Below are 16,845 nucleotides of genomic sequence, written 5' to 3'. Positions count from 1 at the left end.
GTGTGCTCTATTACTGATCTGGGAGAAGGATGAAATTGTTTTCATTTTAAATCTGTAATCTTGCTTTCAGCAAGTGGTGTTTTCAGCAAAGACTGGAAACTCTTGATGCCTTCCTTATTTTCTCCCAAATAGTACTATCCATCCTTCACCAAACGTCTTCTAGAAAAATGATAATGCCCAAGTAGATAGTACTATTGAAACATGTTATTAAAAATGCATGCACTATCACAAAATAACTTGTTCTGACAGTAAGCAGAATGAAATCGGGCTTTCTGTCATTATACTCAAGTAACTATGCCTTATTGCAAACATTCATTCCAACTGATCAACAAAGTAACCCCTGAATTTTGAAAGCAAATCCACAAGTCAAAGCATCTTATTTTCATGATCCCATATACACCTATTGAGCTGTTTGAAGAAATATGTCCACGGCTCACTGCTTTTTTTTTCCAGGTGGTTTAAGGTTCCCCTCCACCATCCAAGAGTATGATAACTGAGACTGTCCAGGGCAATCAAACAAAAAAAAATATGTCCAATAAAAAATTAAGTTTTTATTAGGTTGGTGCAAAAGTAATGTCAAAAACTGCAATTACTTTTGCACCACCTAATAAAATTAAAACATTTGGAAAAATACATTATAGCTTATTTTTATAAACAATTATAACAACACTAACAACAAATATTTCAAAGATCATAGGGATTCTGACAGTATGGAGCTAGACTGCCTGGGTGTCATCTCTGACTCCTCCACTGACAGAATGAGTTACTTTGAACAAATTATTTAATGTCTTGGAGTCTTAGTTTTCCCATCTGTAAAGTCTTAGTTTTCCCATAGTACCTATTCATGTGATTGTGAGGATTAAATGAGTTAGTATAGAGCAAATATTTAGAATAGTGCCTGGAACATAGTTGCTTTAAATAATAAATATTAGCTTTCTCATAATTGATTTGTTTAAGGAGAAGGTGTACATATAATACAAAGGCCAAAAAAGTAGAATCAAAATGCCAGTGACAGTATTGAGGACAGAAATATAATAGTAGTTTGTTTCCACAATAATAATATCTATGAAATGTTTTGATTCAGAAAAATCTTAGTAAATAACAACAACAATAGCAACAAACATTTGCAGAAATGAATATTACTATGTGCCAGGCACTATCCTAAGCACTTTGCCTATATCATTACATCTTCAGATTGCCGCTATGGGGTATGATCACAGCAAAGTCCATTCTGTGGAATAGGATCAGGGAAGAAAAAGTTTAAATAACGTAACCACATGTTGAAGGCTTAGTTCTCTTTGAGATTTAAATGGCATGCCCCATTTTCTTGTGGTTTATTTTCCAGTAAACTGATCTTTGATCTAACATTTAAAATGCATATAGCCCAATGTAATCTTACAATGCCATTTTGTCTTGGGACTTTTATTAAATAGGTCCCATTATGACAGCATTGGATAGATTCAGCTAAGTCTGCGAATCATTTATCCATTAAGAAATTTTCCATTTCTGAGTAGAGCCCTCAGAGCAAAAACATTTTCATGAATGGAAAGACTTACTTAAAGCAAAGGCCTTTCACAAACCCCAGTATACATCAGGATTTCTTGAAGTTTTTCAAATAAACATTTACTTCCTAACCACCTATAACAGTCTAATGTCTACATTTACAAACCTTTCACTGGACTTCTGCCTTATGAAGTTATTGGGACTCTTAGGAGCTCAATTTATTTATTCCAGGGGTTGAATGCTTACTAAGTGCTAAATGAAGCCAATATTATAATTTCAGGAATGTTACGTGGGCTGACTTTTCTTTTGCAAGTTAGATGATGTCAGCAGCTTTTTCTTTGAGTACAACAAATTTATTCATAATTGTTTGCCTTTGTAATAGTTTAGATTCCTCAGCCTTTATTTAGGGACTTTTTTTTTTCCAAGGCACATTTCAGGGGATTGATTAAAAGAGAAAAAAAGCCTTTGGCTTTTATTCCAAAAGCAATGACATACATATTTGTGCAAGTTATACAGGAGACAGTACAAGGTGGTATGTCAAAAGATCTCATATTTGAGTACCTTAAAATGCAAGATAGTGTGGCTCAAAATAAATAATACTTTAGAGAACTAATGTAAGAAGCAGCCCTTTTTTACTTTTGTAACATTTTTGTAACTCACTGAAAATTATAAAAGATACATCTTTGCAAAAAAAAAAAAAGAGAGAAAGAGACACAAAACCTCCCACTTTCACTTTTCATAATCTCTTTCAAGGGAATACTTAGCCAATTACAAATGCTCATTTTTCATTGTTAGACATTTTTGTCTGGTATAGCACAAAAGGCAAGTAACTTGGGGTCAAATGTTAGCATGAAAATAAGATTAAAATATTTCTTAGCAGTTGAGTCATTTTGATCTGTGAATGGGAATTAAAATGTACCTCTGGCTCCATTTTCCACTCAGTGCCAAATTTTATTCTCTGATTTTTTTTTCTAACATGTATTAACTATATTTATAATTTGAAGCAAAGCTGTACCCGAATTTATATAAATATCTAGAGAGCTTTACACTGCACAAGAATACTGGTGAAAGAGTACAGAGGAACTAAACCATTTTCTGTTTGTAATTTGATGTCTAACCTTTATTGACGCCATCACAAAACTAAGATTGTGCATTTACCACTTGTCAACTATTGAACTGATTGTTTTTAACTTGTTTTCAATCAATTTATTGAATTTAAGGGAAACCACGAAGGCACTGATTAAATTAGAAAATAAAATACATAGCTATTGCACTTGTTGGTATTAATTAGAATTTTAAGGTATAGACACACTTGGGGGGGTCAATGAACAGATAGGACATATAGTCTCTGGTACAAACCAAACTCCCTTCTCTGCCTTTATTCTATAATTATCAGAGTCTGTCCTAATGGAAGAAGCACTGGAATGAAAGGCAGATGATCTTATGGAAGTTGGATACAGTCTCTTATTTCACTACTCTCACTTTTTGAAAGGGGACCTGACCCTAGCTTCTTAAAGTCTCAGTTTCTCTATCTACAGAGTAGGGAAGATGCGAGTATCTCTTTCAAGGATTATTACAGGATTAAATGAAATCATCCCAGGAAAATACACACTGCTTAGCTCCTAGCAGAGATGTAATAACTATTAGCTATCATTATAATTTTAAAAGCATAAAATAGATAATTGACATGAAAATATACTTTTTTTTAGCAATTTAACACTTGTTTTCAAACAAATGTTTGTAGAATCATCAACTAGGCTACTATTGATTTATATATAAAAGCTGTAACTCAGTGGCTAAAATGATAGGCAACTCCATAGCACAACTCATACGTCTCTGTTATTTGAACAGCAGGCAGCTAAATATATGCCAGTTGGATAATTACCTAAGTATTAGATTTGCAAAGGTAGAAGAAAGGCACTAAGAAATATGATCGTATGCCAGAAACTCAAAACTTTTCTAGAATCATTTCATTAGGTACCAGAAAATGCAGGAGAAACTTTTTAGGAGAAAAAAAGTTTGGAAAGGAGAAGCACAGTTGTTAAGTTTCATTCCACATGTATTTAGAGAGCTAAGTTAAGCCTGCTTGTTAGGTTACCCCAGTAGAGACTGTTACTGCCGATACAATCTTGCATTGCTGAACACCAGTTGATTTTATTAAGAACGTAATTTCTATTGAGTAGTTACTGTATCCTTAAATGCATTAATCTATCTTCCACTCAGTTATGGTTTAAAAATAATATATTTTCTTTAAAGACTAAATCTTTAGACTTCCACCATCTGGCATTTATTGAATAATTGTTGGATTTGGCAGGGAATGGAGACCTGTAAGTTACTAATCTCTCTTATATAATAATTACTCCTCCTAGAACAATCCAGAATTTGCACAACATACATTACCTTTTGCTGGATATTAGAGTACAAATGTATATTAAGGTTAGATTGGCAGTCTGTGATTTCTAATTTTAAAATTGAAAACTGAGACTTCTCTTACCTTGTACTGAAATGATTAAGTAATATCCCTCAAAAAGCAAGTCTGAGTTTCCAATCACATTCTTGAGATCTAACTTAATGCATTCATTTCGACATAATCAAATTCTTCAGTAAGTGGGCAGACTGAAAATCTAGTTAGTAATCCTTTATAGACTTCTAGATTCAACAAATGCTATGACTTTTTTCCTACTAGCCTTACAAAGAACTCTTTAATTATTGACTTCTATAATTCTCCTTTGTCTACTACTAGTTGGAAATAACCACAGAGAGTGCTCTGTTTAACTCCATTTCTCTCCTGGCCGAAAGTAAAGATTGATCACCAGTAGGCCTGAAACCTGCAGGCATTTTTACTTTCAGAAAGAAATTAGTTGATATTTAGTTGGTCATATCTTTGAAGCATAATTATTACATACAGTATACTTTAAAATACAATTATAAAACTATCATTGTGAAATAATTATAATTATAAAATAATTAGGAGAGGGTACTATATATTATGGGACTATTGTCAACATCACACATGGAATACATGCAAAACAAAATTTTAAGAAAAGATATAATACAATTTGAACAGAGAACATTCTATTTAATTTCTATCAAATGTTTCTTGAGAACTTACTCTGTTCATCAGTATTGAGTAGACACTGTGATGTAGGGTGGTTTTAAACAAAGACAAGGACACGGTTTCTATTTTGAGGCATTTATAATCTGGTTAGAGGAGTGAAATGTAGATATATGAAAGAGAAACAAAATAGTATGTCACTATCAATAATCAAGTGCTAGAAGTCTAGAAAAGGTGGGATGGAGGATGGAGAATGTGTTATTGACTTTCTTCAATAATAATAGTTGCTCTTCAGTGAACGCCTACTAACTTTCAGGAATTTTATATTCATTATTTCTAAAATTAAGAAAATATTAATAATAGTATTATGTGATCTGGGCCCAGAATCTCATATACCTAGAATGGTTTCTCTTTGTTTGTGTTCTTTTTTTTTTTTTTTTTTGAGATGGAGTCTTGCTCTGCCACCCAGGCTAAAGTGCAGTGGCGCGATCTGGCTCACTGCAACATCCACCTCCCGGGTTCAAGCAATTCTCCTGCCTCAGCCTCCCAAGTAGGTGGACTACAGGTGCGTGCCACCACATCCAGCTAATTTTTTGTATTTTTAGTAGAGACGGAGTTTCACCATGTTAGACAGGATGATCTCCTGACCTCGTGATCCACCCACCTCGGCCTCCCAAAGTGCTGAAATTACAGGCATGAGGCACTGCACCGGGCCTGGATTCTCTTTCTTAAATTAGAGTCTATTCATTCATCATCCAAGTATCCATCTATATATCCATTTATGCATACAAGATATCCTTAGTTTGATAATTCTGTGTTTTTATAATTTCCTTCATGTACTATCATAGGAGTATCTTCCATTAAGCAGAAGATGGTGTGTTTTTTAATTATCATGAAATGCCACACATTAGGAGGAGACAAGTTTTCAAAATCATGTAAACATTCCCAAAAGTCTCTTACTGTAACTGAGAACAAGAGAGCCTTCCATAGCTTTTACATTCTCTTTCTAAACATCTAATCCATAATTCTCCAAAGCAAAGTAGAAACAACATAACTTTTAAAGATACTTCAACTGTAAGTGTTAAACTACTTAGCATCATCTGCCTATCAAGGTCTGAAAGCATCAATGTTTCCCTATACATAAGGGGACACATTGCTACCATTCACTTCTATTGTTACCACAAAGATAAATGCCACAAAATAGCAAAGTGCCCCAAAGTAAATCACTCTCCCACTCGGACTATTTCCTGTGTACTAAGTGAATGGTAGTGGAATTAGAACCATGGGTCTGTTTTATTTATTTGACATAGTATAGGATTTCATTTTTACAAGGTGATCTTCAGCTTTAAAAGTCTTTGAGAACTACCAGCTCTTGTATAACTAGCTAATTCTACAGATCTATGAAAGTGGGAGACAATAGTAATTCATAATTATCTTGATTGTTCTATTACATAAGAGAAGTGTAGATTAGAACAGTTGGGATTGTTTACAAGAATAAAATGCCTCACTATAGAATGACTCAAATTAGAGAATGCTGCTAATTAGCTGTGAATGCACAGTATTAACACAAAAAACTGTGTGCACTATTCTTTTTTGTGGGTAATGAGTGATGGGAATGAGATTTCTTTGCCAACTGGAAGTCTCTCAGATTTAAATTCCATATTGTAAGGTAAAAAAACATATTATCTTAGAATGGTATGTTACTCAATAATCACTAATAATTAAAGGGTAAATTTTACATTAGTGATAGCAAAATCTAGTTTTAAAATGCCCAAATCTAACACAAATAAGAGGCTTATGTCAATTTCCTGTGTATAATATTCACTAATTTTGTGTGGATTTGTATTTGCTTATATAAATGAGGTTCATTTACAGTTGTAATTCTTTTCTAAAAACCATTTATGCCCCAAACCATGTGATGAATATTTTACTATTTAAATTTTAAAATGCATTCAGAAAATGAACTAGCCTAATTCCTAATGCATATTCCATATAATACAGCAGAAGCATACTACCACAAGCTTTGAATGTACATGTCTTAATTCATTTAAAGAGGCCATTATTTATTTATCCATCCATCCATCCATCCATCCATCCATCCATCCATTCATTCATCCATCCATTTATCCATTCACCTTTTTGTTAAACCTTTCCCCTGGAAAATAGCTAATGTACTTTAAAATAATTTCTCTCCCTTAACAATAACACAGCTTCACGGGTTTATTCACTTACCGGTGCAGAGTTTCCACCTGGTCCTCTTGATCGAACCATTTTCCCTAGCACTTCTACACCATCTGATGTGATATTAGCTGATGCATTCATTGCCTTCTCACCCACTTGCTTGCAGTCAATAACCACTTTGACCAAAGTCTCACTGACAACAATGTGTAGCTAGGTAAAAGTAAGATGTTTTAGGAGGTAAGAAACAGAAGGAAATATCAACCAAATTTGTATAATTGTATGACTCATCATTACAAAGTATGAAAGAGAAAAGAAAGAATTCTGTCACCATGTATTTTGCTAGAAGAGAAAATTTCTACTTTTATCATCTCCATGATTTTCCCACATTCAAGTACCATCTCTATTTTTATCTATTTAACACTTCTTTTTACAATGGCTTTGAAAGGATTCACTTTTTAAAGTCTGGCCTAACTCGAGAGCAATTGCATCTTTGAAATCACAGGGACTGCTGTACTAGCTATGCCTTTTCTGAATGCACATTAAAATAAACACAAAAATATTACAATAAAAAATTTTTGTTGATATATCACCAACAATCATCCAAAGTACCATGAGTGGTTGGCAAGCCATACTTCCAAAATATTTATTTAATTTAGGATGAGGAAAGGGGATCTAGAATCTGAGGGGAAAGAAGGAATGCTTTCTGGTGAACCCAGGTTCAAATAAAATAAAGCTGTTTAGCTTAGTGTATGGTACAATTTTCTCAAACTAGAATCTCAAGAATCTGGAGGTCCGTGATCATATTTTCAGGAGTCGACACATTCTTTGTAAGGACTTGTAAAATCTGTCTTATTTAGGTGATAGTCAAAGTTAGGTATATTCTAGATGAACTAGATAACTACTCTATGTCCAAGTTCTGCCGTAAAATTTCAGTGCTTATATATGCATTGTAACTTACAATGGCATTAGCCTCATGAGTACTACAGTACTTGTTTTTGGCAGACTGATGAGCTAAAAGAGTCAAATTAATAGGTAAATAATGATTTCACCCTAAGTAAAAGCCAAAAGAAGTTACAAATCTGTTTAAGATAAGGTATTATGGTAGTTCAAAGAAAAACTATGTTGGTCAATGCAATCAAGGTTATGGGGTGAAATTAATGGGCAAATAATGGTTTTGCCCTAAGTAAAAGCCAAAAGAAGTTACAAATCTAGTAACTCAAAGTTATTAGTAACTTTGAACAAAAATCTAGTAACTTTGAACAAATCTAGTAGTTCAAAGAAAAACAATCTTGGGCAATACAATCAAGGTTATGGGAATTATAGTAGCTAGCAGTGTATTCACATTGTAAGCAGAGGTTGAATGTCAACGAAATAATATCCTCTTTCATATTAAGATAGTGTTACTTTTAATTTTACTGGTTTTGTTCAACTTCATTTTTGTTTCATTGTTGTATACGAGCTGAAAGCACATGGACTTACACCAATTTTTATTTCATGTTTTACTTAAGTTAGATCATGATACAAATAATGTAAGTCAACAGTGGGACTCCTGAGAATCCTTTTCCTTCAAAAAGGAATTAACTATTGCCCAAGTATGGAAACATTGATGGAATAAACCCCACCACATTCCTTGCTTCTTATTAACATCTGTGTTATGATCATTTACTAGAGTATAATTCAACTCTTACGTGTTTTTGAGCCTTAGAACACTTTCCATTATTATAGATTACAGAAATTTTCATACTGGGTGCTAGAAAACCTAGCTTCTAGTACCCCTGCCTTAAGAATGGTTAACTTGTGGGAAGTTATTCACATGCTTAATTTTTTTTTTGCTTTACAAAAGGAGATATTGAAAATTTTTCAAAGATATTTTCCTTCTTTGGTTGCACTTAAGTGCTCATTTATATAATTAAAGCTTTTTGAAAGAGACCTTGGGCCCACACTTCATAGCCAAAGTGTAAAAAATAAAACTAACTGAAAATCAATGAGAGATTAAGGTAAAGTATTTATTCATTTATAAGCCTATGAACAAATAGAATTTGCCTTCTACAAATTGAATTTGCATTGAGATATTCTATTAACAGGTCTATTATAAAGTATTTTGTCACATGAGAAGCCTTTTTTGAATTTTTTTCCTCGTTTGGCTTTTTGGCTTTATTAACACTTAAAGTAGAGGGAAGTCTTCCTCCATATAACTTTTAAAAATTTGAAGGTTTATAAATTTTAAATCGATTTTTAATGAACCTTACTTCTTGAGTTCTTCTGGTAAGGAAATAAAGCTTAACCTTCACCTAAGACTTACAAAGGATTCTTTGGAATGAGAATTACAAGTTCATGCCTAAACCACGGGCTAAAATGACAATGTTTCTTTTAACACTCATGAAATCTCAAATGCTTTTCATCTCCCATACAATTTTATCTTTTACTATTTTGCAATACACTCTCCATAACCAAGAAAATAAACATGCCAAGAGGAATTTGGTGAGTAAACAATGTTAAGTCCTAAGAGCTGCTAATGGGACCATTTTGAGCCATGAACTAATAAATCTCCACCTGTATCTCATGTACTTTTCAGATACCTTTTCTTCTGGTAGTACAGTCCTATTAAACAGGAAAAAAAAGCAAGTTTTTTTTTTTTTTTTTTTAGCAACTGTTCTTATGCAATTATGTGGTATGCAATTACGATATTCAAAACCACAGAAAGTAGCAAAGTTGCATAAATTATATTGATTTGACCACATTCTAGGCCATGAGACAGGAGCCAAGAGAATTGCTATGCAGCTTCCCTTCTCTCACTTTAAAAGGGCAGTAAGGGCCTGGTTAGGAAGCGAAGCATTTTTCTACACCACCTAGTAAATGCTCTGCTCATCCTGCAGTGTAGGTGCTGCACTGCTTAACGCCACAGATCAGTGGGTTTATTCCAATACAAAGGAAGCAGTAGATGTTGGTAGATGTCCACCCCAGTGATCACCACAGATAAGTGTTTCTGAGAAGCAAATGTTAAGGAACATAGTTATACCACAAGTGCTGAGTTATTAAAATAATGACAAGTGGCCGGGCACGGTGGCTCATGCCTGTAATCCCAGCACTTTGGGATGCCGAGGCGGGTGGATCACGAGGTCAGGAGATCAAGACCATCCTGGCTAATACAGTGAAATCCCGTCCCTACTAAAAATACAAAAAAGTAGCCAGGCGTGGTGGCAGATGCCTGTAATCCCAGCTCCTCGGGAGGCTGAGGCAGGAGAATGGCATGAACCCGGGAGGCAGAGCTTGCAGTGAGCCGAGATTGCGCCACTGCACTCCAGCCTGGGCAACAGAGCAAGACTCCATCTCAAAATAAATAAATAAATAAATAAATAAAATAATGACAAGTAAACTTAGGTTTTATAAAATTTTTCCGCAGGGTAACTGTTATGATGACAGTGATGGATTGCACTTGTATATATGTAAAAGTATCGGTGCAATCAGTTATCCCTATCTGCACATTTTAAGATGATTCAGCTGATTGTGCTTTCTTCTGCATTCATAGATAGCTAGTTGTACCAGCTAGACCAGCAATCTTTTCTACATGGCACCTAATGTAGCAAATGAGCAACTGTCCACTTGGTAATGCCATATCCTTAACTATATTTTTCCTCAAAGAGGAAAGTGGCCCCCTTATTTTCGGGAGTGCCTGCCAAAAAAAAAAAATGCACATTTCAGGGTCCTCTCTCAGAACTACCAAATCAGAATCTGTTAACAAGCACAGGTATTGTTAACAAGCACAAAGGAAATTCTCACTCCAGCTGAAATTTGAGATCCAAAGCCCTATGGAATTCTTTTTAAATGGCTTTGTTCAATAGCAAATAGAATAAAAAATATATGCATACAAAGCATTACTAACCTTGTGAAAGCTTCCATAAAAAATTTTCCTAATTTCAGGTCCTTCGAAAGTAACAGTTTGAAAATCCCCACTCTGGTCATAGTTGAAATATGTTAGAGTTTTCCCACCATCTATTGAAAGAAAAATAAAAATATTTTAGAAATAATTAAAGTAGGTGAATTTTGTTTTCTAAAATTCAACTCAAAACTAAACAATGCTTCGATTGTTTTGAAACTGTATTTAGAATGATGTGATGAGTAAGGAAGTGATCTACAGTCCCCAGGTTGCTGCAGACTTTCAGTTCGTTACGTGAACTGATTAAGCCACTTGGTGAGGACAGTGAGGCAAAGACTCCTACACATACTCTTCCTCTGTACTTCCTTGCCCAGACTCTCATTCCCATCACTCTCTTGGGAGAAATTGTCCAAAGCTGGAAGTAGAGGCAGACACAGCTGCTTTAAGTTTATCAAATCTTAAAGAATAGAAACCAGGCCCTTTGTCTCTTTTTTTTTTTTTTTTTTTTTGAGATGGAGTCTCGCTCTGTCACCCAGGCTGGAGTGCAGTGGTGCGATCTTGGCTCACTGCAAGCTCCGCCTCCTGGGTTCATGCCATTCTCCTGCCTCAGCCTCCCAAGTAGCTGGAACTACAGGTGCCCGCCACCATGCCCAGCCAATTTTTTGCATTTTTAGTAGAGACGGCTTGGTCTCGATCTCCTGACCTCATGTTCAGGATGGTCTCGATCTCCTGACCTCATGATCTGCCCACCTCGGCATCCCAAAGTGCTGGGATTACAGGCGTAAGCCACCGTGCCTGGCCGGCCCTTTGTCTTTTTAACCCACTGCAGCAACCAACTTTCCTAGGACGTGCAAATTATGCCACCCAAGATATTTCATTTATTATGAACAAACAAGCAAAAATTTTTCTAATCCTAAATTCTTCCTATTACAAGGAATATTTTATTATTTAAAAGATATTATGAATTAGAAAGAGAAAAGATTCTCACTCCAGCTGAAATTTGAGATCCAAAGCCCTATGGAATTTTTCTTAAATGGCTTTGTTCAATAGCAAATAGAATAAAGAATATATGCATACAAAGTATTACTAACCTTGTGAGAGAATAATTCATATTATTCATTTATCTAATCTTTTTTCTTTCTAATTCATTCCTATGCTACAAATTAATACCTCTGTTTTCAGAAGGAGCAAGCTAGTCTTAATCATTTTAAGAAAATTCATTTTCAAGTCCCAGGTATATATGAAGTTAGTAACATATACCCTTTCAATCTACAGCCTTTCCTTAGTTTTAATATCAATGCAAAATGTTTCCACAATATCATATTTAGTTGTTGATTAGTTTCCATGTACTGAAAAATCCTTTTACAAATACTAGTCGGAAATAAGCTTAATACTTTCCTTATCCAAATGTGTGACTTAGCACCTAGTAATAGCCTCCAAATTTTGGTTCCTAGGTTCACTGGAATCCTAAACTAAAACTAGATATAGAAAACTCAGTGATATTAACCAAAAAGTTGATCTGCTTAAGTGATCATCATATACAACATCCAAGAGCACGAGGTTGATGGTACAACATCCAAGAGCACAAGGTTAAGAAGCTTCCTTCACTGGTTCTTCCTCACGTTTCCAACCTCCAAACATCAGCATTTCCCAGCCTCCAGACCTATTCTCTGCTCTTTCTAGACGCATTTTCTAGATGATCCCACCCAGTCTCATGGCTTGTATAGCAAAGACACAAGTTTCAAATGTATATCTCCATCCCAGAATTCTTTCTAAATATGCTGCTGTCAATCTGACATCCATTCTGGGATATCAAATATGCATCTTACTTTTATCATATCTATGTCCAAAAAATGAACTGTGGTCCCACCCCTCCCATTGACCCTCCAAGGGCCTTGCTCTGTCTGTAGTTTTCCCTCTCCCAGTAAAAATTGTTTTTCTCTCTTCTCCTTCCTCACTACTGCATCCCAGGCATAGTGTTGGCACAAAATAGGAACTCAAGAAATATTTGTTGAAAGAATGAGAGAATAAATGGATAAATCAACTGCTATATAATTCATTGTTTAGTATTTACACAGCACATAAGATTAGTGAGTTACTCTGTAATATACACAAACAGACAAAATGGCATGCCACATACATTACTCATGCATGTATATGTGAATGTGATCTCAATAAATATACTTACTGTCTAAAATAACCCCAACCAATGGGTCAGAATTTTTATTTAAAATCTCCCAAAGAGCAAATGGCTCCTGTGGAGTGTCAGGAAGAATCCGGAATAGAAAGCTGATTGTGTAGTCGGAGGGCAATCCTTCTGGGTGCAAGTACCTGAACATAGAAAGAAAACCATGTTTCATTGTATCCTTCCTCAAAAAAGTTACTCCTTTGATTATAAAGCAAATACATTTTCATTACACAAGATTTGGAAAAACAGAAAAGACCACCATTAACACCAACTAGATCACTGTTGATCTAATTTAGTAAAGAATGTGTGCATTTGTCCAATTTATATCATTGTGTCCCTTTCTTAGCACCATTTAATAGTCATTTTCCACTTCCTTAAATATTTTTAAGAGCATGATATTTCATGGCTGCACAATCTTCTCTTGTTTGGCTATTTTATCACTTACCTAATCAGTCACCTCTCACTGAACATTTTAGTAGTGTCAAAGGTTTTCATATAATAAGCAATGTTGATCTATTATCCTTTTGTAAAACATAACTTACGACATTATCACTTTCTACTACATATTGTAGTCAATTGCATTCCCATCTGTGTTGCACCATCCAGATCCACCTTCCAAAATTAAGGGTACATTACTCCTGGTCCTGGGAGGGTTGTCTGCAGACAGGTTTCAGACACCAATCCCCCTTCAGAAATTGTCTGGCTGAAAAAGGATGCCTCTCCCAAGGTCATGCCACCTTACTAGGAAACCTCTTTTCAATGACTGGTCATTGAGGAAGTATAAGGACCTGAACCCCTGAACCCAATGGGAGACAGCTCTGAGGGGCCATACCATTTTCAGAACTCCTCTGGGTGGTTGGAGGCTTTTACTGAGATTCTTCACAGCTTGACTTCTCCCTCTTGGCTTGTCCTGTGTCCTGCTGTTCCCTTCCACGAGGGAACACCCTCATCAACTTCCCACATGCTAATCTCTGCCGGAAAATCTGCTTCCTGAAGAGCCCAACCTAAAATATCATCTTGTCTCTCTTTCTAACAACTAACGTTACTTTTGCTCATTTACTTTTTAAATCTTCCTCCAAGCAAAAAAATACAACCCTTTACATATAGTAGGAACCCCATAATAGTTATTAATTGAATAAATAAATGTGCAAGTTTAGCATGCATTTGAAAATGAAAGTTTGGTTTGCATAGATAAAAATAAATATTCATTTATTTATATATTCATTAATTCATTTGTCCATTCAATAAGTATTTTTTGAGTGCCAACTATATGCCAGACATTGTAACAGACATTTAAGATACATCAGCAAATAAACTGACAAAGGTCCTGTGATGGTAAATTTTAGGTTTCAACTTGACCGGATTAAGGAATATCTAGAAACCTGGTAAGGCATTATTTTGGAGTATATCTGTGAGGGTGTTTCCAGAGGAGATTAGCGTGTGAGTCTGAGTGAGCTAGGTGGGGCAGATCTGCCCTCAATGTGGACAGACACCATCCAATTTGCTGGAGATCCAGAGATAAAAACAAGAATGAGGCAAACGTATAAAGTAGCTAAGTAATGCAATTTTTATATAAACCTGATTACTACTCTTCAACTTTCTAGAGTTGCTGTTGTGACTGTCTCAAAGATAAAAGCCATTTGAACCATATAGCACTATCATGAAATGGTTCAGGGTCTGGGCACTGGAGCTTGATTGCTGGATATAAATTTCAACATTGCCATTTAACTATGTGAGCTCACTCAAGTCATTTAGCTTCTTTGTGTTTCTGATTAATTATCTGTAAAATTTAGATAAAAAGAGTATCTACTTTCATAGAGGTGTCTGGAGGTTTGAGTGAGTTAGTGTACATACGCATTTAGAAAGATGGCTGGTAGTAGTGCTATATAAGTATCAACTTTTTTTTTTTTTAAAGACAGGGTCTTGCTCTTTCACCAAGGCTGAGGTGCAGTGGCATGATCGTGGCACACTGCAGCTTCAACCTCCTGAGATCAAGCAATCCTCCCACCTCAGTCTCCAGAGTAGCTGGGACTACAGGTGCACACTACAATGCCCAGTTAATTTTTTTATTTTTATGTTTTTGTAGAGACTCTTATTTTGTTGCCCAGGCTGCTCTCAAACTTTTGGCCTCAAGTGATCCTCCTACCTTGGCCTCCCAAAGTGTTAGGATTACAGGAATGAGCCACAGCATCCAGCAATCATTTTTATATGTTGTCTCAGATCAGCAGATGTTAAAGTTCAACCTGCATTATGTGTGAGTCTGGTGTTTTTAAACAAAGAAATGTAAATATCTCCTACTCTAAACATTGTGGAAAATCCTACCAGGGACTATTACACCATATTTCAAGTTGACATCATTTTCACAGTGAGATGTAATAAACATACGATTGACTTTAAAATCTTGCAACAGAAACATACCTGGTTGGCTGGGAAACAAGGGCATCTTTATGGAGTTGGTAACATGGAAACACATTGAAGGTACCAGGCTCCATAGAAACCCCTTCCACTGATGAAAAATCTTTTTCAACCAAACCAAACATTTCCATCATCTTAAATCCTAAAAAAAGAAAGTAGAAAAAGAATAAACAAGGAATACGGCACTTTAGAATTTTAAATTTTAATATTTTTCTATTAAGGATTTAAAAACAAAAACAGAAAACCCATCCCCAAATGAGAGGCATGTAATATATTTTGTGTTTGAAAAGATTGTGATAATGCATACCTGCAAGATCAATGCCATCCTTGTGTACCATTGGACAGGCTGGAAAACCAAACAAACAAAATAAAACTCTAATTCGGATATTTCACAAACATACTCTTTCCCTGTCCTGAGAACAGGAAACTAATACAATCTTTCCAGAAGTTGATTGTGAAGAGAATACAAATCAAATGTGACTATGGTTTTCTGTGGTTTCATAAAGATTGAAATGCGCTAAGGTCCCTTATTACAACTAAAGGACCACAGCTTCCTTCCCTCCTGGGTTCATTAAAATCAGGGGTTATCACCTGAGAGCATGTATTGGGACACATCTCCCTTGTAATATGTTGCCCAGATGAGAAGTCTTAATACATTTTACATCTTAATACATTCTTAATACATTGAAAATTATTTACTACATCTGTTTAAGCACAGTTGCTTTTAAACATAGACTGTCATCTGATTGGGGAAGGTTTTTATCATTCTAAACTCTAAACAGATGAGGGGAGGTTTACTTCCACATGCTCAAAGCCATAAAACTTAATGTCTATATAACAAGCAGCACTGGAAGTCAATATTCTTTTCTCAGATCAAGATGGGACTCATTATTTAACCAGTGTCAAATATTTCAGCCGTTAAGCAACATGAGTAAGTACAAATTCCAAAGAACTGACTTGCTGATGCAGTTTCGCAGACAAAAGTAATTAACTCATCTTCGATTTTCTTAAAGGCATCAAAGTCATCCACAAAGAAGACATGGCGTGCGCTGGGCTTACTGCCAATGCTAACCAACTCTGAGTAATCTGCATCGGCCACACCAATTGCAAAAATGCTATAGCCTGTGGCAGACAGAGAACAGATTTCTGATTACTTTAAATTGTACAAAACACAAATAATGTAATATAAGACACATCCAACTGTTTAAAATATGTTTATTTAGGAAGGCCCATGGGGGTGGATAATTCATTCTTTATAGTTCATCGGAGTTCTGCATGTATATATTTCATTATGTGATAATCATTCCATCATCCCCTAAAGAGATTTTCCATTTTAAAGAAACCCAAGAAGACCAAGGCCCCAAATTGTGCCTGAGACGAAATAGTTTGCATTTGAGTAATATCTCTATGGTTGCATATTTTTAAAAGTTACTTTAACATTTATGGTGTGAAATATACTTGAAACAGAGACACTGAGCTTATCTCAGTTTTTGTTTCAGGAGTAGAAACTGAGACATTAATAGGCCTAGCAACCTAAGGTGGGTCACCATTCAATGCTTGGCAAGTAAATAGAACTACTATTTGCCATAACTTATGTAATTTAATCTTCACAGCAGTCCTGTGAGA

The 16,845-nt window shown here is 35.3% G+C and overlaps 1 protein-coding gene across 2 annotated transcripts in view; it reads right to left on the bottom strand.

Moving 5' to 3' along the window:
* COL14A1 (collagen type XIV alpha 1 chain) overlaps positions 1-16,845 on the bottom strand; it is a 240,948-nt gene that overhangs the window by 72,143 nt on the left and 151,960 nt on the right. For both annotated transcript variants that reach the window (XM_024251441.3, XM_024251440.3), the window contains exons 29-34: positions 16,177-16,341; positions 15,527-15,565; positions 15,223-15,361; positions 12,805-12,947; positions 10,623-10,732; positions 6,791-6,949 (exon numbers count right to left, since the gene is read on the bottom strand). In XM_024251441.3, the coding sequence (XP_024107209.3) occupies positions 6,791-6,949; positions 10,623-10,732; positions 12,805-12,947; positions 15,223-15,361; positions 15,527-15,565; positions 16,177-16,341 (755 nt within the window). The remainder of the gene's footprint in view (positions 1-6,790; positions 6,950-10,622; positions 10,733-12,804; positions 12,948-15,222; positions 15,362-15,526; positions 15,566-16,176; positions 16,342-16,845) is intronic.

This window comes from Pongo abelii, chromosome 7 (assembly GCF_028885655.2).
Source record: "Pongo abelii isolate AG06213 chromosome 7, NHGRI_mPonAbe1-v2.0_pri, whole genome shotgun sequence".
Taxonomy (NCBI): Eukaryota; Metazoa; Chordata; class Mammalia; order Primates; family Hominidae; genus Pongo; species Pongo abelii.
This window is presented reverse-complemented; position numbering and strand designations above follow the sequence as displayed.